At 40.1% G+C, this 26,432-nt stretch overlaps 1 protein-coding gene across 1 annotated transcript in view; it reads right to left on the bottom strand.

Moving 5' to 3' along the window:
• The window catches only part of CSMD3 (CUB and Sushi multiple domains 3), a 796,050-nt gene that overhangs the window by 260,005 nt on the left and 509,613 nt on the right, over positions 1–26,432 (bottom strand). Inside the window, exons 25-29 of the mRNA XM_015417873.1 lie at positions 24,594–24,796; positions 14,637–14,828; positions 9,616–9,754; positions 6,664–6,851; positions 4,851–5,045 (exon numbers count right to left, since the gene is read on the bottom strand). Of these exons, the coding sequence (XP_015273359.1) occupies positions 4,851–5,045; positions 6,664–6,851; positions 9,616–9,754; positions 14,637–14,828; positions 24,594–24,796 (917 nt within the window). The remainder of the gene's footprint in view (positions 1–4,850; positions 5,046–6,663; positions 6,852–9,615; positions 9,755–14,636; positions 14,829–24,593; positions 24,797–26,432) is intronic.

The following is a 26,432-nucleotide window of genomic DNA, read 5'->3' on the forward strand; positions in this document are numbered from 1 at the left end:
ATGCCATTTATATAAACACCTGGCTGTTTTATGTTGGGAGGAGTGGAAGTAGGGTTGCCAAGTCCATTTTAGCCCCCAGCAGGGGACTTTGGGGGGTGTTCCTGGAGGGAGCAGGGCATCCCTGATGTGATGATGTAACATTGGGAACGTCCACGCCCCCCGCTCCCCCACCCGATGGACGTGCGGGGAAACACCAGCTCCCTGCATTTAAAGGGGCCCCTATAAGTTTCACATGCCCGATCTCCGCTTGGAGATCAGGCACACGGGAAACACCAGCTCCCTGCATTTAAAGGGAGCCCCTTTAAGTGCAGGGAGAAGGGAGAGGGGTGGCTGGGGGTGTTAGGGCTTGGGGGCGGGACTTCCCCCATCGGCCAGCTGGCCGGTGGTAGGTAGAACCCCCCAAAAGTGGGGGACCCCTGCCAAACAAGGGACGGTGGCAACCCTAAGTGGAAGAGAGAGAGATTTGCAGTGCAGATTATTACAGACTTTACATTTCTTTACAAAACTGATTAACACAAGAGCTATTTTAAACTTCATGCATGAAAAAGACCATTGTCTCAATACACTACAACAAAGTCTCTATGTCTCCCCCCCTAGATGCAGTGGTCTGTACTCAATGGCCGTCTGAGCAGGGACCTGCTGTAAGCAACCATATTTAGCCAAGTGGTTGTTGTATCTAAAACACCACCACTTGGCCAACTTTATATACGCTCTGGGTGTCTTGAGTGCTATCCAGAAATGCTTCCATGCTAACCTGTATTTCATGCCAGTCCAACAACATAACTTCCCTGAGGCCATTAAGGTAAGCATGAAGGCTCTCCACTCAACTGGGCTAATCCATAGCCCTGTACAGATGAACTACCAACATTTTGACTGAATGCATGGAGAGGGACAGTGGGCAGGAGCCTGCTGGCCCCGCCCACATCTTGGACCAATAACTGAGTTGTTTATACAGAGCACATGCATGAAGGAAGTGCCCATGTGTACAGTCCCTCCCTGTGGTTAGTGCTGTTGCTTTCCAAACAGGGCTGATGATCATAGGGAGGGAAGTGTACACACAGAGACTTCCTCCATATATTTGCTCCATGCTGACAACTCAGTGACTGTCCCAAGGAAGTGTGGGTCAGAGTGCTTGCTCCTGCCTTCCTTACCTGAATCATCAGTCAACGTGTAGACAGCACATAGCACTCTTATGAGCAATATTTGGGGAACTTTATGATACCACTGGAGGATCCCACCATGAAAAGCACTTTGAGTGTCAAACAAAATGCACAGCACCCTTCATTTGTGACCTATCTCAAGAAATGATATGGATAGATGGTCCATGTTACTAGCATTATTGCTGCATTTATATTTAGGCATCAAGTACATATATACAATAAAATTAAAGATTCTTTGTGTTTTTCAAAATTATACATTCATAAAATCACACAACAAAACTGACACGCAACAGATTTATAATTCAGATAGTGGTGTATACAAGATAAGGCTCTAGTGAATTCTCTCTAAAGGTAAATACTAAACATACATTGAATGGGGAAAAATATTATTTAGGATTTTATGTGTACTTTCTGTAGAATGTAAAATGAGGAAAAGAGGAATGAAATCAGTCTCACAAAAGCATTAATTCTCAAATGAGGTAAATCTTATATGCAAATTCTGTTCTATTTCTTGAGCTAAACCTATCAGCAGTGAAACTATGTGTCAAATTACATAAGAAATTTGCTATAATGTTGAGCATTATTAAAGATTTAATTACATTATCTGGAGACTCAGTCTCGTCTGTAAGTATCCATTTCAAGAAAAATTGAGCTCAGAAGTATTTTTGCATAATGCTTATTTCTTGCAAGCTTATATCTATCTACTCCAGGAAAGTTCCGCCAATCTTAATGAGTCACATCATGCATAGTATTACATTCTGTTATGCCCTAAAGAAGCAAATCAAATCATGTACTGCAACTGCATAACATTACTGGTCACTTCAACACACTATGCAGACAGAACTCAGTATGCCAAATAAGAACAAAAGAAGAGCCCTGCTGGATCAGACCAAAGGTTCATCTAATCCAGCATCTTGGTTTCCACAATGGTGAACATGATGTTCTGGAAGGACCACAGCAAGGAAAACAGACCACTATTGCTGCTGCCCTACAGCAAAGGACATACATAGGTATACTGAATTTGCACATTGATACAATCATGCTTATTTAAGAAACAGAAATCTAAAACATACTGCTAGAGGTTCTGCCTTAGTCAAAAACTGTGACTCAGGCTGTACAGACTCAAAATGAGTTAGCAGAAGAGCAACCACTAATTCAATATTACTTTTGTTAACAGTGTCTGTTATCAAGCTTCTAGAAACTCTTGTGAAGAGTGAATTTAAGGCACCTTGGCAAATGGAGAAGATGTTTTCTGCTTCACACAGTCCCCCAAAACTGTGGGGGGAAACATGCACAACTCATGTGCAACACCTTTTCCCCATGATTCTTGAATGTCACATGAGGAATGAAAATGACTTGCTGTTCTACTGTTTCACTCCCACCCAAAGCTCCTCATGCAGGTTCTTCCCAGACAAAATTCTGATAGTGTTCATCATTATAAGAAAGTTATCAGGTGTGTTATAATCAATACTCCCTCTAAGCTGTTGAGTCTTGTGAGCAAAAATTCTACCTTGTGAGCTACTAGCATTAAAGTTGTGAGTGAGTGATTTGGCCACTGCATAAATTAATTTGTTCTGGAGCCATCCTTCCTGAGCTGAGACAAAAATGAGTGAGCCGGAGGGTAAAAAACTGAGCTAGCACCTCACACTAACTCAGCTTAGAGAGAACACTGGTTATAATACATATGAGTATCCACATAGAGTTGGAATGTTCACATGAAAGCGTTATATGACGGTTACTGGCTCTTTAGTGGGAGTAACAACCAATGTTCCCTCTAAGCTGTGGAATCTTGTGAGCAAAAATTCTACTTTGTGAGCCACTGGCCTTAAAGCCGTGAGTGAGCGATTTGGCTGCTGCATACATTTGTTTGCTCTGGAGCCATCCTGCCTGAGCGAAGACAAAAATATGTGAGCCGGAGGCTGGAAAACTGTGAGCTAGCTCACACTACCTCAGCTTAGAGGGAACACTGGTAACAACTAAATTGTGAAGGAAAATGCATTTGTACAAAAAGAAGGCTTTTATTTTTGTCAGTATCAGAATTCTTCACCTTTAAGACATTGTATTTGTATATTAATGGAAATGAGATGAGTATCATTCTGTATTAATCATGCATGGGATAGACTGTCTGGCATTTGCAACATAATAACTTGTCAGACATTTCTATAAACAGTAGTCTGACACAGGAATTTTTATATTTAAAAAACCAAATAAATAAAACACAGTAGATCTCATTAAAAAGAGGATATGCTTCTTCTTTTTTGCTTTCAGGATGAAATTGAATTACAATTATGATCTGAATTCTTCTCAGCATGAAATGGAGTTTTCCACCATGCTGAGCAATAAAGTACTAACTTGTAAACAATAGATACTGGTTACGTGGGAAGGTAAATCTTGTGTAATACTATTAGAATGAAGTGTATTTGGTGAAGCTGACAAAAATCATTACTTATTATCCTTTGTCACGTGAAAAGTTTAATCTGCACACCTTAATTACATTCTGCTCTTAACAGCTATTATCAAATGCCAAATGGCTTAGTGTATTAGCCTGGTTAATCTCTGCATTCATTCATATTAGAATGAGACTGTGGCCTTGGTTCAGATCCCACACTTATTAGAGCTGCTTCAAGGACATCTGAAATAAAAGTATTAGCCAAAGGCAAATGATATGAAATACAGACAGGCATTTAAGAAATGTAAAAGTATATAGTTTTCTTTCCATGTTACATTTTATATTATTTTGTGGGTTTTTTAAAGGAATGTAACACAATTTGATCTGGCATTCCTTGCCTAAATTAGAACTTAAAATCTGAATTCCATAGCCTATGAGCATGCTACATGCAACTAAACCCTGTAATTTATGGCAGTACCCTATGGACTATTAAGAGATACCCAGATGCAAAGTAATGAGTGGGAGGACTATAGGTTAAGCAATGAATGCATCCTCCTTTTCTTCATTCTGTTCTAATCTGGTATGATGTTACCTTAGATCTGCCCATTGTCAACATAGTTAAAGGGTATGCTAATTCTGAGAAAAGGGCTCCTGAACTACAGTTTAGAATCAGATCAGTTTTGGATCCTCACAGCATTTTTTAAAAAAATCGGGAATGGACTGACCATTTACAAAGCCACATCATCTATGAAATCAAAACCACTGTATGCTCTCAATTATAAAGTTATTTTTAAATGAAGACTGACTACCTGGGTATATGCAACTATTGGGCTGGATTCAATGAGATTTTCTGCTAGTAAAAAAATATATGTCTATGTAGGGGGGGCAAGAGTTCCACTTTGACCATGATAGGATCATGGGGCTTGTATGGACAAAAGCAACATGGATCTGAGACAGTAGTAAGAAATAGAAATAAGCCAGGTCTAGTGAAAAAGATGGCTGGAAAGCACTGTAAAATAAAATCCTTCAAACTAATCTGCATGATAGCAGCATTTGTTTTTCTTATTTGCATGTTGTGGCTTGGGTTTTTCCCCAGACAGAGGAGGACAGGGTTACAGGAAATGCACTTTGGATTCTTATTCACCGAAACAGCTGAAAGGGATCACGTTGGGCAAGAACACTGCACCCGTAGTGGAATGGATAAAGCCACATAAAAGATAAGAAATCTCTTTTATCACAGTTGGGGTAAAAAAAAATAACTTCCTGGGAATCAAGAAACAGACTGAAGAAAAAAGTCTTACCATGGCAGCTGGGTAAGGCTCTGTTCCATCCAGGTCTCCCATCATCTCCCATGATACAAGTGAGTGTAGAGTAACCTTGAAGAACATAACCCGCATCACAGTAATATGTGACTGTTGAACCCAGTTTATAATCCATTCCAAGCCTTGTGCCATTCATTATATTACCAGGATCAAAGCAGGACTCACGGAGTTTGGCTGTAATCAAAAGAATGATGTACCTTTAATGTTGAAGATCTCCCCGCTCCAAGAGCATTTTACCTTAATGTACCCTTCTTGCACTGACCTGGATAGCCCAGGCTACTCTTATACTGTCAGCTCTCGGAGCTAGTAATCAGTACAGTCTTGCTTAGTACTTGGATTGGAAACCCCAAGGAAGTCCTAGGGTCGCTACATAGTACTAGGCAATGGCAAGCAACCTCAAAATGTCTCTCGCTTTGAAAACCCTACAGGGTAGCCATAAGTTGGCTGCGACTTGATGGCAAAATAAGTAAGTAAATAAACAAATAATATATTTCTGTTATACTATTATACACATAAAAATGTCTCTAAATTAGTTAGTTGTTAGAGAGTAATACTGAGTGATGCCAGTTCAAATTTAATTGAAGACATTGTATGAAGATATTGTCTGACCTTATCTTAATAATTAAGATCCAGTGAAACAACACTAGGTGTAATTGTATTGCCTCGTATACAGAAGGTATCAACCAAACAGGCTATCAGGACAATCATTAAGAATTAACCTCCAAGAATTTCCCAATCTGGAGCTGACAACCCTAGCTACCTTGATATGTGTGATTGTCTAATTACTACCGCACAAAGGGATAAGAAAATGAGCAATAAAAGCAATTCTTTTTCCTTAGATCAAAAATGTATGTATCCAGGATACTGAATTAAGAGGTATTAATTTTGATTCCTCAAATTTGTTTCTGGGGTGTGTGTGTGTGTGTGTGGTTCACTCTAGACTTTCTTATGAAGCCATTTTATTGCAGTTAGGCCATAACTTGGCCTAAGCCATTCCTAGCATTATCCAGTCAAGACTCCTCCTCCTACACATCTTTTCTTAAACAAATAATCCTTTCATCTGTTAAACCGCAGCAGGCCCTTTCACTTGTACCTGTCTCCGGGCTGAATAAAGTTCTCCTGAGAATTCACTGGTTAAACAAAGGTCCTACTTCAAAAGGAAAAACAAAACAACACACAGGTTGACCACCATTATTATATTCTTCACACCCAAGCCAAATGAATGCCAGCTTGGGGGAGGGGGGAGCTACTGCCTTTTGCCAACATGTGAATGTAGTTTAAGGCATTAAACATCTATCTTTTTTAAAAACATAGATATCATGGGATAATCTAATCAGTCCGTCTATCAGTCCGTCTATCAGTCCGTCTATCAGTCCGTCTATCATCTATCTATCTATCTATCATCTATCTATCATCTATCTATCATCTATCTACCTACCTACTTACTATGAAAGAACATAAAATCATATGAAGCCTCTTCTGTAGTCTTAAATATTAAATCATGGGCATAGGTTTACCACCTCAGTGAAATCTAGGCCTAAACCGAATGTTGTTATAAAGACTGTTGTGCCACTTGAGACAAGCTATCTTATCCAATAATGGGGGGGGGGGAAGGAAACAAACAAAAGAGGGCTTATGATGTGGCATACCAATGACTGAATAAAGAAAAGGTCACACACCCTGAATCACTGCAAGCATTGTATGGACTTTAAAGGTTTCAAAAATACATGTAACAAACACAATACAAATATCAGAATGCCAGCATTTTCAATACATCATTATGAGCATTTACCTTTATATTCCAAGTGGAAACCAGTAAAACTAACAGATCCATCACTCCGAAAAGCCAAGTGCATGGAGTTTGAACTGCTTTCTATCCTTTCTGGTAACTTGCTGTCTTGAAAGCTTCCTATAAGAGCACTATTGCTGTCTGGCCCATCATAGATATAGAGAAAGTCATAGTTTGGTTCGATACTGAAGCTGGGAATGTTTAAAAAGTGAGAAATGTTAGGTGGAACATGGCTTGACCCATGTTTTCTACCTAAAGTTCTGCTAAGTGGTAAATTAATTCCATAAGAAAGATTTCTCATGCAACTGGGAACTTCGTATAGCGCTTCCTAAGCAATTCCAAGTATCTTTTTGTTGAGTATAATGGTCAATGTTATAGACAGCACTCCATACAAATGAATTAAAAAATACTTTAAAGATTACCATAACCATATTGCACATTTTAAAGGCCATAGCATATATTTTAAGGCCATAGTGTTGTATTACTTCTGACATCAGATTTGCTGTGGACTTTTTATTTGCATATATTTTTCACAAACATTCTCTCAATATTGACCGTTATAGGGCAGAAACGCAGTCTAGATACTATAATTGGTTTGCTTAAGCTATGACATCATTCAGATACTGAAGCCTACTAGAAAAAAAAACCCTGAATAAACAGTATTTAATAGCCAGGATAGCATTGCTCACCTGAGCCTTATTATTATGTAAATATGCAGCTTACAAAATGGGTTCCCAATATCACTTTGACATTTTGGCTTAATCTCACGCACACATTTCCTATAAAAGTTTTTAAAATGTTAGCTCTGATCACCAGTGTTTCAGTTTTAGGGTCAACAACATGTTTTCCAGTGCAGAACACCAATAATGTTCTGAAGAAAACCTTTATGAGCTGCAAGGTTAAACAAAACCCACTCAATTTCAGGACATATTTACAAGACTGAAATGTTTACTGATTTTCACATTAGCCACAAAAGTGCTTCCACAAATGTCTCATGTGGCTAACTTTGTGGTGTGGCAAGGGTGTGTCTTTAGCCATAAGCCATCATATACACCACGTAAACAAATTACTAGGCACACCCCTCACTACATAATATAACAGATCTTTCGTGCTATCCATAAAGTTATTTTTAAAATTTTCAAAATGTTAACTTACAAATTGTACCACTGATAAACCAAGGTAGAGGTAGCCAGCCCACCCCCGGCACACATACTGGGCAGTGGCACACCAGAACATTTTGCTTGGATGGGTGCTATTTTGCTTGGTACCCGATTTATGCCCAAGCAAATGAGGCTCTGGCAGAACTTATGGGGGTAGTGGTGTAAGAGAAGGCAAAAGGCATGGCCCATCATTGCCTCCCAGACCTGCAGAGACTCCAGACAAGTCCAAGTTTAATCTCACAAAGTTGCACTGGAAGGGTAGAGACTTTTTTCCCCTGCACTTGGATCAAAAAAGATTGCCAAGCTCTGTAGTAAAGATATTCAGAACAGATTTCAAAAGCCACTAAGACCACTAAGGGACCACTAAGAAATCATAGGAGGACTAATATATTAGTAAGGCTCTCTCTGCTGTCCAGACTAGTTTTTAAGTACTTGAACAGGCCAGTTTCCACTCCCCCTCCAAAAAAAGAAAAGAAAAAAGATATTCAGTTGCCCTCAGTATTCCATGCTTTCTGGCCATGGTTTGTTCTACATAGGTTGTTTGAGGAGAAGGTTTTTTAAAAATGTTTATTTATTTCGATTTATATCCCGCCCTGGCCCGTAGCTAACATGGGGCCCACGGGGCCCGGCCCCCTAGTGTTTCTTCTGGGCCCCCTCTCTCCTGGGCTGCCCCCAAAATGCTCCAACTTACCACCTGCACTGTACTTCCATTTAATTAGCTGGTGGCCCCCCCAAGGCCCCCTCCCAAATAATTCCCTAGCTACGGGGCTGCAAGGACTTGAGATGCCTTTTAAAAGACTTTTCGGAAGGCTGGGATTGGGTATTATAAAATTTCAAATTACAAATAAATTACATAAAATGCAGTTGAGTACAGATGGCGAATTTCTATGAGGTGGTCCAATGAAGCTAGGGCAGTGTCCAAAGTTGTTCTGAATGCCAGTAGTATGGGGGCCATAATAGCCCAGTTGTTAATACCTCATTCATCAGTGGTGGCTCCTAATTGGAGGCCCATTTTACAGGCCCTGCGGAACTGTAACAGGTCCCGTATGGCCCTGATGTCTTCCGGGAGCTCATTCCACCAGTGTGGAGCCACCACTGAGGATTTCACTCTGTAGATGCCCAGAGTTAGACTGTCTCTTCCCATACTTTCTTACCCACCTGACAAGAGATCTGTATTAAGGTGTGATAAATGAACTGCAGGGACTGGTTTCTCTTCAAAAAGAAATGAAAGAGAAACTCCTTTTTTAAATTAGAGGGGAAAATAGAAAACATCGGTTATATGTAAAAAAAAAGTGAATTTCAAAAAGAAAAAAAGGGGAAAAAAGAATTCAATTGCCCATAACAAAAGTATCTCAAAAACAGGTCAATGACCAGGTAAGGATATCACACACTATTCCCTGAAGTTCTGCAAGTATTTCCCCCCACTAAGTACTGTAATTTCTGAGTAAGGAATTCTACCCAGAAATTGAGCCTATAAAACCCCCATCCAATTTGGCATATATGTAGTAAAGGGTGTAAAATCTCCTTGACTAGACCCAGATTCAGACAATAAAAACAGGTATCCAGTTTCTGAATATCTCCAGGTTTTTAGCATACTTATTCCTCTCTAATGAACAAGGAAAGCATCAGCATTTCAGACTACTGTACCCACACTTTTCATGTGGAACTCTGCATCCATCACTCTGAAAGCCTTGGTGCACTCTAGTTTGGAAGCGACTTGGTTGCCACCATTTAGAAAGCCCAGAGTGACAATGACATGTTGATCATTTTAAATTTTGTCCAACCAAACACTTACCTGATAAATGCTAATGATATTACATAGTCATTATTGACAGTGATAGTCCAGTCACAGTCTCTGCTATGGGGATAAGGATGAGGGAAATTTGGTGAAAGAATAAAACCTGATGAGCCTGTCAAATTGCCTCCACAAGGTGCTGTGAATAGATCAAACAAACAAAAAAATACTAAGTGATCCCCAACAATCTTTCATTTTATTTTAAATCAGCCAAATTATTCTGGTTTATTAACTACCACCAGCACCAGCAGCCCAGATGATATCCAATGCTATTATTTTTAGCATCTCGAAACAAGACAAACCTTTTGGTTACAAAAATGGGGGAGGGGGGAACCAGTGTTCCCTCTAAGCTGAGTTAGTCTGAGCTAGCGCACAGTTTTTTAGCCTCCAGCTCACACATTTTCGTCTCAGCTCTGGAAGGAGGGCTCTGAAACAAACTAATTTATGCAGTAGCCGAATTGCTTTGCTCACAACTTCAATGCCAGTAGCTCAAAAAGTAGATTTTTTTGCTCACAAGACTCCACAGCTTAGAGGGAGCACTTTCAACCTTTTGAATTGTGTTGGCATCGCTTGCATTTTGTGTACAGGGTGTTACAATGTGTAAGATACTTGGATATCATATATCCAATTCTGAACAGCATCACAAAGGATATGATCAGCAGATCTACAAAATACAGCTAGGGACAGATAGGGAGAATTTCCTCTGCAAACCTGAAGAAAGTCCCAGAGTAGCAAAAAAAAAAAAAGAGAGAGAGAGAGAGAGAGAGAGAGAGAACCCCCCCCTGAAATAATAGAAACAATGCCTGTAGCTTTAAAAGAATACCCTCAGCAGTCATTCTGGAGGTTGGTTTTAACATAACATAAGCCCTGCAGGATGACCAGTGTTCCATCTCACCCATAATCCAGTTTCAGAGTGACCCAGGGCTCTTTTTGTAGCAGGTATCCAGTTTCTGAATATCTCCAGGTTTTTAGCATATTTTGGAGCAGTAACTCCGTTGCATATTAGGTGACACACCCCTAATGTAGCCCATCCTCCAAGAGCTTACAGAGCTCTTCTTACAGGGACTACTGTAAACTCTTGGAGGACTGGCTACATTAGGGGTGTGTCGCCTAATATACAAAGGAGTTCCTGCTACAAAAAGAGCCATATATATATATATATATTTCAACAATGAAATTGAGACATGGATTGAATGGAATCAGGTCATCAGGACACATTAAATATAAACATTTGAGTTTACAGATTACAAGGAGAATCTAACATTCCTTCACTATTACAACTAGGAAGAGGAGAAAGAGGAGGCGATTTGTAATGGCCATTGCATTGCTGATGATGACTGAAATCAAATGACTGAAAATTTTCCTTCAGATTTTATGACACTCAGTTCATGTAATGAATGTCAAAAGAGGTTGCAATAATCTGGGGGGGGCAGATAAAATGTCGGTAGGTAGGTAGGTTGGTTGGTTGGAAGAAAAAAAATGAGGATATGGTGGCTGCCAGAATGAAACAAATAGCATATGGAGAGGATGCAGGGGAAAAGTAAGGTGCTCCATGCAAGTCCTTGCAGGTTCCCCTCATGCAACCAGGCCCAGCGTAACTAGCATAATAAAAATCAGCCCAGAGCAGAGGCTGGGCTGGCACCATTCAACTGGGCTAAACTTTTCTAAGGGACAGGCTGCCAGAGGGAGGGAGGGGGAGGGAAGGAAACCTGAAGATGGGGACTGACGAAGAGAGGTTGGCTGGTGGGTGGAAGAAGGAATCAGGAAAAGAGAAGAGGCTATGGGGACTTTCAGGAAAGGAAAGAAGGAATAAAATAGAACAAGAAGACGAGATGTCCCCCACAAGTCCCTGTGGGTCCTCCACTTGTACTACTCTATTCCGCACCATCGCCAAAAATATTCCTTCAAATTAAGATTTTTTTTAATGGAATAGCAATTTTGTGTTAGGAAAACAACAATGACAAAAAAACCCTGCTGATAAAAAGTATTATAAATACAGAAACTATTAGTTTCTGATCAATGCCAAAAATTATACAGTAATCCCATGTGCCTATGCTTTGAATATGTTTTGATTGCCACAAACAAGTGTAGGGTGGGGAGGATCAAGCCACATATTGCAGTAAGGTACAAAGAACAGTTAACACATGGCAGTAGCCACTAATAATACACATGAGGTATATTTGATTGCTAATTTTTAAAACCATCTTAAAGTATCCCATATTAAATAAATGTTTAAGATAGAATACCCAGAAACTGTGCCAGCATACAGTTCCATAAAAGATGGATCCAAGGACATTGTTCCAGGAACATCGCTCAAGTGAATTCAGACACATATGGTGGTAGAAAAATTTAGAATGGACCATAACACTCATGCATTTTGATTTTAACAGGCAGACTACAATGTGCATTTCTAGAACTCCTTTGATTTCTTTTTGTGCGATGCCTTTTTACATCGCCAGGAGAAAAGTGCATGGTTTCATTAAAGCTTTCGTTTTGTTTTGTTTTAAAGAACACATCTGGGGTAATCATATTTTCCAGGTCGTCACAGAAAACAAAGCTGTTGAATGTTTGCCCTTTCCAGAAGCATCTGATCTCCTAGTCATATTAAATATTTACAAAGTACATTGTCACAACACATTGTTCACACAGAAAGTTTAATAAGGCAAAATGATCAATTCCCACAAAGCCGGATTTCTTTATCTTTAGTTTTATCTTTAGAATATCCTTTAACAAGCAATTCTCTGTATAGCGAAACGATTTCGTTCTAAATTCAACTGCACAAGCGTTACAGTCAATTTGCTACCGGATCCAAAGAAAACTGAGTTTCTGATCAAGTGGCATGGCAATCAGGATTTCCCTTCTCTGCTGGAACAGGGTATGGCTAGGTATGTATGGGTATGCCCTCTCTCAGGGGTCCCCAGTGTGGTGCCCGTGGATGCCATAGCACCCGCCAACACCTTTCCTGGAGCCCACCAAGTGTTTTTAGAAAGTGAGCAGGTCGGGGAGGGGTGCTATTGGCCACTGGAGATTTGATTGGTAGTGCAAATTTTTTTAAAAAACGTTTCTTTGGCAGACGTTGCCACGCATAACACTAGGATCTTTATGGCATGATTGAAGGTAATCTGTGGCGACTATTTATGGTAGGGTTGGCCTCTTGCAACAGCCATTTTGTGGCTGTGCCCACCCCATTGTGTCTGTATTCCAAAGATACCGACAGGCTCACAAAGTTTGGGGGAGGGGACCCATTTTATCTCATTTCTTTTTGTTTTCATATGGCGCCTTTGCATTTTGCTCATTTCCGGTGCAGAGTTCCTGATCCATTTATGGCTGCAGCTCCTTTAAATATTTTTACTTCATTTGTAAGTTGCACTCCCTTTTTCCCCATAATTTATACACAATTGATGTGAAAACAGCAGTATTCAAGACCAGTAGCACCTAAAAGACCAACAAGATTTTCAGGGCATACCCTCTCAAGAATCAAAGCTGCCTTCATCAGATAGCTTACATCCCTGCAAAAAATTTACACCTATGGAAATCTTATTCATGCATTCATTCATTCATTCATTCATTATGATTGATTATTATTATGAACCTTCAGGGTAGGGCGGGATATAAATTCAAATATAAATAAGATTAAAAAAATAAAATAAATTTTCAATTTACCTCCCGCCTTGCTGGGGAACTGGCTGAAGGTGGTGTACAAACATTAAAATACAATAAAACAGTAAATACAATAAAATACAATAAAAAAATAATAAACCTTGTTGATCTTTAAGGCACTACTGGATTAGAATCTTGCTGTTCGACTGCAGACCAACGTGGCTACCAAAATTATCTGATGTAAAAATAGCTGTCAATGCTAACAGTAATAGCTTGGATCCAGAGGAGAATTTCTGTAGTGAGAAGTAGGGAGGGGGGTTGATATTTACCAATTCCACCTTCCTGGTGCACAATTCGAGTTCTCCCCTCACACTGTTCCTAGGGGGGTCCTCTGTCACCCAAGAACAGCATTTTTGGAGGAATGTTGGACAGTGGAAGGCGGTGGGCAAGAAAGTTGTTTTCCACTGATGGAAATCCCTTGCATCAGTGGAAATTTCCAGTGGATCGAACACATTGATTTTATCTGAATTTATCAGAATGTATGCATGGGAAGGGGGTAGCTGACGTTACGGCCTAACGTCGAACACATTGATTTTATCAGAATTTATCAGATTTTATCTGAATTTATCAGAATGTATGCATGGGAAGGGGGTAGCTGACGTTACGGCCTAACGTCGAACACATTGATTTTATCAGAATTTATCAGATTTTATCTGAATTTATCAGAATGTATGCATGGGAAGGGGGTAGCTGACGTTACGGCCCAACGTCGAACACATTGATTTTATCAGAATTTATCAGATTTTATCTGAATTTATCAGAATGTGTGCATGGGAAGGGGGTAGCTGACGTTACGGCCTAACGTCGAACACATTGATTTTATCAGAATTTATCAGATTTTATCTGAATTTATCAGAATGTGTGCATGGGAAGGGGGTAGCTGACGTTACGGCCTAAGTGAGGAGAACCCATGTCAGAAATTAGGATGTCTGAAGCAAAACAGTGGCATTTATGAAATCCAGTAGCATCCCTACATGCTGGCTATAAAAGGCCGCAACCAAAGGATCACACCAACTTTCTGAAGTTGTTTTATAGGATGCACAGGTCTGCTGTGGGAAGGAAACCACCTAAGTTGCTAAGAATCTCATCCACAACTGGCTAACCCTAATTATGAGAATAATAATAATAAAGCTTTTGAATAAATTGTGAAACCATTCACTGATTTGTTAATGAAGTGTGAAGGAGCTCTGGCCTGTTCACAGATAATTGTCCCATGGAGGCTTAATGAGTGGATCTCACATTTGTAGCTAGTTTTCCTTCATTAATTCTAAGAATATTGACTTTTGGCTTTGTGATGGGGTAACTATAACATGTTTTTAGAGTCAGAAAAGCAGTTCTCTCTTCTCTTGGTTTCTGCATACCTATACAGACTGGTGGGTTGGGCTGCCAGAAGTACCGATTTTCTACCTGAATGCAGGTTATTCTCTCATCTCCTTGCAATTCATAGCCAGGGTCACACTGAAAAATGACTGTGTCTCCAGGCTCTCTTCCATCCCCATTTCTGGTTCCATTCATGGGGACACCGGGGTCACGGCAAGCTGTTGCTACAGAGCCTAAGAGATACCAAAAGAAATATTTTAATTCCATATTAAGCTACATGCAGCACTGCCCATATGGTGGGTGGACTCTACAGCATCACATCCCTGATGACCTCCCTCTTTTCTCCAGACTGTGTCATCACCAGGCAATGCACCCAAATCTCCAGAAATTTCCCAAACCAGAGGTGGCAACCCCAGCTGTATAGCCTATTTAAAGTGCATTACATAGTTCTGGTGGGCCAAATAACTTCCTAGGCCTCTTTTCTTTGGGGAAATTATCACAAAAATACATGATCCAATAAAACACATCTTTTATGCAATTATTCCTTTTATTTGCCATCTGTTTTAATTACAGAGCGTGCTCACATTTTTGCAGATTCAATGTAGCATTTCAGCACTTGGAATGCAATAGCACACGGGTTGGTAGGAAGGTTTTGCTGAACAACTTACGCAAAAAGTGTTTTTTGAAGGATCAGGAATGGTTTATGTTGTTCCTGCAAACCTTCCTCTGTACATTCAAGATTGCCACTGTGTACCTCAGGATAATTCAACTGGCTTTCTATTTCTTCCTTCCAAACCCCCCAAAAAACATATTTCACACCTGAAGCAATCAAACACACCAACATCCATGCAACTTAAGCACTGCTTTATTATCCCTGTTGGACCCAGACTGGGGTTTACACTTATTCAGTTCTATCCTCCTAATGGTTAATTGGGTCTAGGTGGCCATAGAGATATTCCAGTGTGGGGGGGGCACACCACCCTTACTGAGCCTTTTTATACAAAAAATACTTGTCTTTACCATTTTAAGTCAAATTGTTTTATAAATGTTAATAAAAAAAAAGAAAAAAAAAGATTGCCACTGTGTATCTCAGGATAATTCAACTGGCTTTCTATTTCTTCCTTCCAAAAACCCCCAAAAACATATTTCACACCTGAAGCAATCAAACACACCAACATCCATGCAACTTAAGCACTGCTTTATTATTCCTGTTGGACCCAGACTGGGGTTTACACTTATTCAGTTCTATCCTCCTAATGGTTAATTGGGTCTAGGTGCCATAGAGATATTCCAGTGTGGGGGGGGCACACCACCCTTACTGAGCCTTTTTATACAAAAAATACTTGTCTTTACCATTTTAAGTCAAACATTTGCAGAGCTCAGTGGTATAGCACTCGCTTTGAGAAGGACTTAGTTATACCCCTGATATCTCCATTCGAGTAGCAGGTGACGTGAAAGGTCTCTGAGACTTTGGAAGCTGTGGCAGAGCAGCCAATATTGGACTATGTGGACCAGTGATCTAACTCAATACAGGACAGCTCCATGTATTTACTGAACATGTGATACAACAGCAGCATATGTGTGACAAGACTGCCAGTGATCATCAAGACTTTTCATAAGATCTGTGCTTCCCCAAGACTCCACTGCAGTTCAGCCAGAAGTTATCGCAGTGGTGATGTCAATCCCAAAGGAAGGTGAAATACTGTTTCAGGACTAACCATAAGAACTCAGAACAACAGCTGTGCATGGATAAGATGTGTATTTAGTTTTCCTTGATAACATTCGTACTTAAAACTCGGCATTGCTGTGCTTTGTGTGTTATTTTTAAGTTCATTTTCCCCACCTCTATAATATTATTGACTTATTGTGAGCATTTTATTGGATGTTGTTTTAAAATGCCCTTTTGCACCCACATTCTTATTTTGTGTCTCTTCTCTCACCCACAGCCTGCCTGCCTTCAGTGTGTTTGGTACTCTAAATTCATACTATTATGTGCACTGAATAACATTGTTTCTATTAGCTGTTCATTTCTCTCAATATATCGTTCATTGCTCCCCAGGAAAATTTGTGGAGTAAGCACAAATTCCAACATAGACTCTTCTAACCTTGCATTCACACCTGCAATGCAGTATTGACAGAAAACTGCTTGCATGGTACAGAGAATTAAGCTAACTCAACTCTTTATGCACACAGAGTTTTCCAGTCTGGAATATTATTACTGTAGTCATTAAACTGTTAAATTACAGAGGGGTAGCCGTGTTAGTGTATTGTAGCAAAATAAAACAGAAGTGGCCCCTTAGAGACTAACAACACTTATTCCAGCATGTGCTTTCCTGAGTTAAAACTCATTTCTCCAGATGCTTGTTCAAACCCGTTATAAGCAGAACCTGCTTTGATAGCGATAGAAGATAGCGGTAGAAGTCGCTGACAAAGGCCCATTCTGCATCTAGCATTCATTGTGCTGTTTTACCAAATCCACACTGGAACAGAAAAAGATGCGGCTCAAAACCACATTCAAATACCCTGGGCCAACACCATACTGACTGCAGAGTCACCCCTGAACAGCCAAAAAATGGCCATAAATCTATGCAGACACTGCCATAAAACCAAAATATCAAAGGAAGTGAAACCGGCATGCAGGGTGGAGGATTCCATAAAATCTGACAATCAAAGAAAGTGAAAGTGGCATGCAATGTAGAGGGGAATTTCTGTTCCAATGTGGGCTTGGTAAAACAGCGGAGTGAATGCTAGATGCGGAATGGGCCAAAGAATGCAATCTGTGCACAGTTCTTTGAAGAATAAAATGGCTGTTCTGCAGTCAAGAACCTTTTCTATTGGGAGAGGGAATGTTGGAAGCCTGGACACAGTTACATAATACAAAATGCTTTATGCCCCTGTTCAGAAACTAATTTTTAGCAGGGTACATATTTTTCAAGTGATCAAGGCTAGAAGCCTCGACTCCAGCCGCTGACTCATGTCTACACAAGCTGAACCCCACAGAAGGGGCTCTTTACCCTCCTCTGCCTTCAGCATGTACAAAGACAGAAGTTTTGGTGGAAAATCATACTTTAGCAGAACTTTTCCTACTCTTGTCCTGTGTGGGTTCTGCAGAGGAGTAGGCAGATGATGGCCAGGCTATACATGATGGTAGCTATTATTTCTGTTTAAACACAGAATGTAAAAATTGAGGAGGGTGTGTGTCTGATTTTAAAAGGAAACAAACAAACAAAACTGTTATGCTAGAAAAGGGTGTCTTCTGTTCGTCTCCCCAAAGTTTCTCTCCCCAAGTCCTCTTCTCCTCCGACTTGCTTCAATACTATATGTGTGTTTGGACAGGAGGTAAGAATGTGAAGAGAAGATCACAAAGGCGTAAGTTTCATTCACCAACAGGATATGCTGCTCTGTTTGTCTATACATGCCCACCCTTTTTGCTTTTAAAAATCAGACTACTACTTTCCTCTGTGTGAATGTGGCAGCCCCACATCTCAAATCAGTCCTATAATTCTCATGTCTGGTTTGGCCCTGAGGTGCTCCACAAGAAATATGAGCCTCTACTGTTATTCATGGTTCATGTGCAGGTGGGACTACTTGCCTAAAACGCCCCCCCCCCCATTTTATAAAAGTATCACTGCTATGCAGTAATTGGCATGTTAGCAAGACTAACAATCACAAAATCAACATTAACATTGTTGGTAGCACTTTGGCCGCACAATAGTGTCCTTTAAGCATCGTGGCAACTTTTAAATCTCAATATTCCTCTAGCTTTAAAGCCAAACCTAATTACATTCTTTATTCCATTTTTCCCTTTTATTCTGACAGTTTGCTCATGTTGCACTTGTTCTGGTTTTGAATTTTAGTTTCAATCTGAGCGGTATAAGTCATTTTAAAAGCTCTGCACAAGCACATTGTTACTTTGTGTTGCTTTATATAATCTATCTTAGAATCACATCTGCCTTCTTCAAAGCTACTTCACATTCATGACTCATCACCATCCAGTGATGAATAAATCCCCAAGTTTCTCTTTCTTCTCCCATCTCTAAAATATTAGTTTTGTGCAGACAGAGGGGAAAAATCAAATTATTCTCCAAATGTTCTTTTCTTATACTTTCAACTATCAAATGTCATTCCTTTTCAATTACATGAATCCATGAACCTATCTAGTACTCTCTGTATAATCTTCTGTCTATTCCAACAATGTCATCATTAGCAAATTTCATGAATCCACCGCATTATCTATCACTTAGGTCATGCCAAGGAAATATGAAATAAAATGTTTTCAAGGCTAATTTACAATCTTTTCACTGGTAAACGTTATGGGCAATGCTCTAGCACCTATCCTCTTCTTAGCAAGTTATTTGCTTTATTCTTCCTTTCTTAATTGCCATTGTCTCTACCTAGTGCGGCAGAAACCCATCATGATTTTAAGAAAAATGCATCTTCAGCTTCTAAAAAAAATGGAGAGTGAAAAAGAGCAAAAGAGCAAGTCTATCAGCTTTTTTCCAATACTGTAGTATGTTTTGTTTTAAATTTCAGAACTATGGACAGTAGTGTGAGAATGTCATTCATCATAAACTTTTGGCAGTAAACCTTATCAAAGCAAAACATTTCAGCTGCAAGAAACCCTCGATAGCAAACATGAAAAGAAGCCATATTAATTTTTTAAGTGATTAAGTTTTGCAGGGAAGTCAAAATCCCTGTGCGAATTCTGCTGGTACTTCTGCTATGCCTAAACATGTGTTAGTTTATTCTCTTACTGGATATGCAAACACTGTGTTTGTATTTTAAAAAACAACAACACTTGAGACCACTGTTGCCCAGCAAGGAGCTTTGTGCGCTTTTATGGACATAAATGGACCGTGTATAAAATGTGCAAAAGGGACTCTGATGCAAGGTGACCAGATTGTGATGCCAGACATGCACCAGCAGTAGCCTGAGATGATGTGCCCGTGGTTCTCGAGGTTGCCCTGTTCCCAGATGTATCCCTACACACATGAAGCACTCCAAAAACAGCCATCTGCCATTGCAGTTTAAATCACAGACTCCCAATGCCATTAAAAGAGTCCTTCTTCATCACGCAGGCAACTTCCCTTCCCCCCCTTCTCCGCACGGAAGGCACAAAAGACTCTTCCTTTCACTTGACAAATCCTGTCGAGGAAACAGTACCTGGCCTAGGAAATGGACTTCAATAACAATAGGTGCTAGCCGATGAGTCATCTCTACCCTGGAGGTGTCTCAGCCACAGACTTTAATATTGACCAACCCTTTAAGCCCCCCATCCCCATTGTGGATGTGACTTTTTGGAACGGACCACCAGGGGTTGTCTCAAGGGAGGTGGCCAGCAAAGTCCTCCCCCCAGACCCCCCATTCAAAAGTGGGCACCCAGCAATGTGCTCTCTCTCTCTCTCTTGACCTATCTAGACCCCTCTCTTGCTCTCTAAAGTCTCCACATGTTTCTGGCTGGTTCAGAAAATGATTCCTATTTCTTATTAGTCTCCCCTATTTTTCCATTTGGACATATCATCACGCCGGATAGGTAACTATTGCCCCTCAACGATATCCTGTTCATACAAACATCTCTTGATTTTTCCATCTGATTTTCTTAGAAGCTGTGTAATTGTGTTTGTGTGCTTGTGTATTGTTTGCATGTGACAAATTTACAGTAAAGGAATCCTTTTATGTTGGAAACCAGCCTCCATGTCTATTTCTGGTGCCTCTGGAAGAAGCGGGACCCCTGTATATAAAGGTGTTGGTTCCCTTATTGCCTATTGCTATTTTATAATATCTCATATCCCCCAATATTGATAATAACTCAGAGCAATCAGGCTAACACCACAACCTTATCGAACTTTACAGGTTGCCCAGTAAATACACAGCTAGGGGAATTGGGGTGGAGAAACACTTACCCAGAGCTTCCCTATTCATTGCAGACTATTCTCGTCTGGGCAGATCCATAAAATACTCATAATGAGGACTGAACTGTGCTCTATATGAGAGATCCATAGGTTCTGAAGATGGATGGTTCTCTTAGGAGATTCCTGTGTTGCCATCACCACTGGATCCCTAACTGGAGCCTGCTGCAGGGTAGTGGCCATGGGGAATCCCTCTGGAGATCCTGGAGATTTTAAAGCTGACCCTGGGCAGGTTTTGACAGCCTTTAGATAGCAGCAGGATTGGAATTCTCTGGATAACTTTGTCTACCTAATGTAGACCTTTCAATCATTCCTTGCACAAAATAATATGCTAACTATGCCCATCTGTCTGCTATCAATACACACAGACACACACAGAGAGAGAGAGAGAGAGAGGTTGGGAAGCAGACCAAAGCTGAGAATCTAGACTCAGGACTGATATATTGGGTCATATCTGGCTGTCAATGTGGGATAAAGGAGCTCAAAAGCTTATTCACAAGGCTGCAAGATCACTGACATCTATGCAGAATCAAGGATTGAAAAGTAAAGTTCAAGGACCCATACGAATGTACAAGGACTTTAGAACTGACCATGCTGCAGTACTTTAAGCTCATAACTGGCCTAGAAGTTCTGTGGAACAGTCAATACAATGGATCCTTATGTAGCCTTAAGAACTGAAAAGTGCTTCATCTTATCACATCTGGGAAATGTTCACTTGGTACAAGAACGCTCACAGCTTAGGTTCAAGAATTCCTGACATAATATATTTCTTTGGGTATTTGTAATGGCAGGGGTGGGGGCAGAATACATACTGTAATCCGAATATTCACTGAATTTTAACTGTCAACAATTCAAAGCTGAATCATCCTAATGATCACTATGGCAACACTTTGACTGTCTTGCACACCATTTGGATCAGATGTCAACATTAAAAGAATTTAATGAAAGGGAAAGGATTAACGAAAGGGAAAGGATTAATGAGAAAGATAAAGACAAGTCTCTTAGAAATTGAGTGTAAGATTATTTTTACCCTTTGATATTATGATTCTGCATTTGGGTCAAAAATAAGTATCATTTTTGTGGCTGAATAAAATATATATTTTGTTCCATCCGAAAAGGAAGGCTGAGTATCTTGAATAACTTCAATCAGATGGCAAGGGAAAGGCCAACTAATATATCCAACTCACTAATTTAACTTTGAAAGGACAACTTTCTAACCTCAGAGGTGTGGTGTGCATTTCTTCATTTCATGAATAAGACAAAAGGAGACTCCTTCAAATGTGAAAATAGCTACTTAACATGTCCAGCATTAGAATCCGGTTTTTAAAACTGCCACAGAAACATTCAGAAGGACAAAGATACCCTCTGTACTGACCTGAAAGAGCCTAATGTTCGCATTCATGTTTGATGTGGCTTATATCGGCCAAGTGAAAACAGGCTGTCTTCTTGCTTATTTATAAATAAGCATTAAAAATACCAGTCCTGTCTTGTTATTTGTTATTGTACTTGCAAAAGTAAGGAATGTACAGTGTCAGAAAAATATTTTAAAACATTTTTTTTTTGGGGGGGAGCCTGTTTCACAAAATGTCATGGGGCAGGGGACAGGATGGTGTCATTGATCATCTACCATCTCACAGACATTATCCAACATATGTCCATACTTTCATGCAACAATATTCAACACACCATTCACAATGGACTGGCTCAACTGGTGGAAAAGTTATATTTTTCCACAGACAAACATTATTTCTTCATAATATTTTTCCACAGACAAGATTATGCATGGGATAGAGCAGGTCGAGAAAGAGGTACTTTTCTCCCTTTCTCACAATACAAGAACTTGTGGTCACTCAATGAAATTGCTGAGCAGTCAGGTTAGAAAAGGAAATACCTCTTCACCCAAAGAGTGGTTAACACATGGAATTCACTGCCACAGGAGATGGTGGCGGCTACAAGCAGGAACGGCTTCAAGAGGGAATTAGATAAGCATATGGAGCAGAGGTCCACCAGTGGCTATTAGCCACAAGATATAGATAGGGACTCTCGGTCTGGGGCAAGTGATGCTCTGTATTCTTGGTACTTGGGGGGACCTCCTGATGGCACCTGGTATTTTTGGCCACCGTGTGACAGAGTGTTGGACTGGATGGGCCATTGGCCAGATCCAACACTGGCTTCTCTCATGTTCTTATATAATTTGAAAAAGAAAAGAAAAGGCAATAGCAGCACAACAGAGGAGATTCCTACAGGGAGGATATGGGGATACAAGGCTGATATTTATCATGCTATACAGGCTGATGGCCTGGGAAAAGGCTTTCTCTTTATTTCCTATTCCAGGAAATTACAAATGGAGAAGGAAGTGTTGTTAAGAGAAATTCTCTTCATTCCCTTTTACCTAGTTTATCCCAGAAATCCAACAATCCTATTATTTTCTCTTTTTTTAGGAAGCTGGAGCCAGTTTCTAATCAATTGGGTTTTGACCAAGATAAATTTGAAGAGGGGCAGAAGGGTCCACACTCTGTAGATGCTCAGAGGAAGAAAATGTTTTCCCAAACCTTCCTGTCTTCTTACTTCAGTGCCACCTTGTGGCATGTAACATAATACAACAGCAAGGGCTGAAGTTACAGAAGGAAAATTTCTTCTTAGAAGAAAATGGAAATGCCTCTTTTGAAAAAGAAAAAAAAGAAAGAGAATAAGAGGAATCAATGGCTATATCAAAATAGGTGAATTTTGAGGGGAGAAAAGGATATTTCACTGCCTGTAACAACACTAGGAGAAAGCAGACATGCCACACAGCATTTGGCCAGTGATACCTGGGAATCCACATGTACAACTACTACAATCTACAGTGGTCCTTTCCCAAACTCACCATATATATAGGCAATTGTGGAACAAGGTAGGAAACAGCTATAGTGCCACAAAAAGCCTGTGGGAAAAGGGATGTGCTTGTTGGAGCAGCTGGCTTTCTCTTTTCATAGTTTAGCACGAAAACACTGAATTGAAGGTACCGACAACTGCTGACTGTCCTCATCCTACGACACTTCCCAACATGCTGAAGAGATTAAGAGCTTATCAGGCTCCAGATTGAATTTTCTTCTGTGGAGGAGCCTTCAGAAAACAAGGAGCTGCATTTCATTGTATAAAAAAATATATATGGCAGCTTGTGATTTTTTTAAAGGCCTTTTCAAGCAAGAGTGCTGCGAAAATCCAGAAATCTCCACATCAGCAAGGAGAACTATTAGGAATCTATTCAGAGGCCAGCCATAGATTGAGGATGGCAGACAGAGTGTGTGACAGTTAAAACTGCAGATAAAATCCTTACAAAGTTTTAATATTTCTTTGAGGCTTTATTATTTTTCTTACTGTTTAAAACTGCATAACGGGTTGCCTTTGGTAAGCTGCAAACTTTAGCAATCAACATGACCTCCAGATGAATTTATCTTGTTCAACACTTGCAACTGGGTGCAACTTTACCTTGATGGACACGGATGAAGTTTGTATTCAGCAGCATTGAGCCTGTGTAGTATCTGCTTATGCCACAAGCTTACTTTTGGGTCATTAACCAATGATGTGGTTGCTATGGTTATTTATTTATGCATTTGTTTGTTTGAAACTGTTGCTGTTACATCAATACACCACTTAGTCAATGTTCTATTTCTATCATTAGTCAATATTTCTGATGTCATGGTGTACTTGCTCAAACTAAACAAAACAAGCAAACAAAATAAAGCTCAGGTAGAGTCTTCCCCCCCCTGTTTTGTATATTATGTTTTCTTGTTAATTTTAATAAAAATATAACACATATTTCCACAAATGAATAGCAAAGCCTATGGCTAGGATTCAAAGGCCTGCTCACAGTCTGTGAACACTGAGGCTCTGCCACCCCCCCACCCCACAAAAGGTCCTCATAACTTACTTCAGAAACAAAAATTCCTTCTTTCATATTCCAAAGCAATAATGAAACTCAACCATCATCGCAAACGAACAAGTAGTTACAAGATTACCTGGCTCCATTCTGAACTATGCAAAAACCTAATGTACACATCAATGAAATGAAAATCACCCTGGATACATATGCACATATTAACTTACTTGAAAACTGGATGGCAAATCCCGATTTGCTGATATAAAAGTCTGTGTCAAACTGGATTGTTACTATGTTCAGAGTACTGTGGATGCCTTCTGGAATAAGAGAACCACTGATTTCTTTTAGTAGCATGTCATTTTCAGGTGGACCATCCCAAACACGGAGTATATCATGCGACGCTTCAGTATCGAATGCAAGAAACTGGAGGCTGTTAAAAACACCAAGGGCACTAATAATTATAAGACAATAATTGTAATATGTCAATAAGTTTACATATTATGTATTGGGTAGAATCTGAAATTATTGTGGACAGAAGGGTTTCCATTTGCAGAAGAATAATTCCCTTGCCTCTCCTTCCTACTGCAGGTCCCAAAATGCTGCTCCTGTGGGATGGGACATTGCCCAGAAATAGCTGGGGGGCAACTAAAGGTCTGCTGAAAGAGCAAGATTAGTAGAAATGCCCCCCCTTTGTACACATGAAAATGTTAAGTGGTTGTAACTCTATAACTTACAAACTAACCAACTTTGTAAACCTATGGGGGTTAGGTAGTATGACTGAACTTTAAGTTCCTTTCTCTGCTATAGTTCATTGGCTATGTCTTTATAGTACAGTATAGGCTTTCCCCCCCTTTTTGGGGGGGATAAAATACATTTTATGGAGGGAGGTGGCAAATAGATTGTGCAGGACATTTTAAGTGCCAACTTTATAGAATCTTCAGAGGAGATGGTCGCTATGCAAAACCCCCCAAGACTTCTTTTATTCCTTCCCCCTCACGTCCTGCCATTGAACTAAACACAGCAACATAAACGGCTGAAGAAGCAGGGTATATGGCACCTGGGCCATCCATATCAATGTAGAAATCAGTGCCTAAGACAAATGCCCCACGTGTCCAGTGCACAGAATAGCAATATCTGTGTTTCTGTATAAAGCGGTATAGCTGGTTCCAAAAGTCAGATTGCAGACCTAAAGACTGGTGGGTTTTCCAGCAAAACATTAACCAGAAAATTTTCCAATTTTTGAGAGAGAAAAGAGTGATACCCTAAATAGAGCATGATCTGATATATTTATTTTGATTTGTGTTTAGTAAACAAAAAGTACCTCATTTTAATTTTCTGTCATAATAATGCAAAATACTTGATCTGAAATAGCTGATAAGGGAAAACAAAGAGTGGTTTTAAATTATAATAAATTTAATGTTTTCTGTGAAAATATACTAATTTCTTTATTGGGGGGGGGGGATTTTTATCCTGCCTTCCCCTGCAAGTGGGTTCAGGGCGGGTCACAAGAAGGGATCTCCCTTATATATAAAAGCCGAATGGTGGTGGCACTTCTGTAGAACATTCCACACACTCCAAAATCAGTTCGCTCTCTGATCTGTCATTCAGAGGGTCTCCCTATCCACTGGCTGCTTTGCCTGAGTCCTGCCTCCAACATTCTAAACATTTTGCTGTTCCTCTCCCCCCCATAGCCAGTCAGAACACAGAGGTTATTTGCATATGCAGCCTCATTGGCCTTTGCCTCGGAACACAGAGGTCGTTTGCATATGCGACTTGATTGGCTTTTGCCTCTAACATTCTAAACAGTTTGCTGTTCTGAGGTAAAATGTGTCCAGTCTCCAGGTGATGGCTGGAGATCACTCAGTATTACAACTACTTTCCAGATGGCAGAGATCAGTTCCCCTGGAGAAAATGGTGGGCTCTGTATCCTTATATGCTGCTGAGATGGCCCCCATATGACAGCCAATGTGACGTAGCAGTCAGGGTTTCAGAGCACGGGAGAGGCTGCAGGTGTGTGGGGGGTGGAAAGCTGAAGAGTGAGGGGAAAATAAAGGTAGGTTGATGAT

The sequence above is a fragment of the Gekko japonicus genome, unplaced genomic scaffold (assembly GCF_001447785.1).
Source record: "Gekko japonicus isolate JY-2015 unplaced genomic scaffold, Gekko_japonicus_V1.1 scaffold449, whole genome shotgun sequence".
Lineage (NCBI taxonomy): Eukaryota > Metazoa > Chordata > Lepidosauria > Squamata > Gekkonidae > Gekko > Gekko japonicus.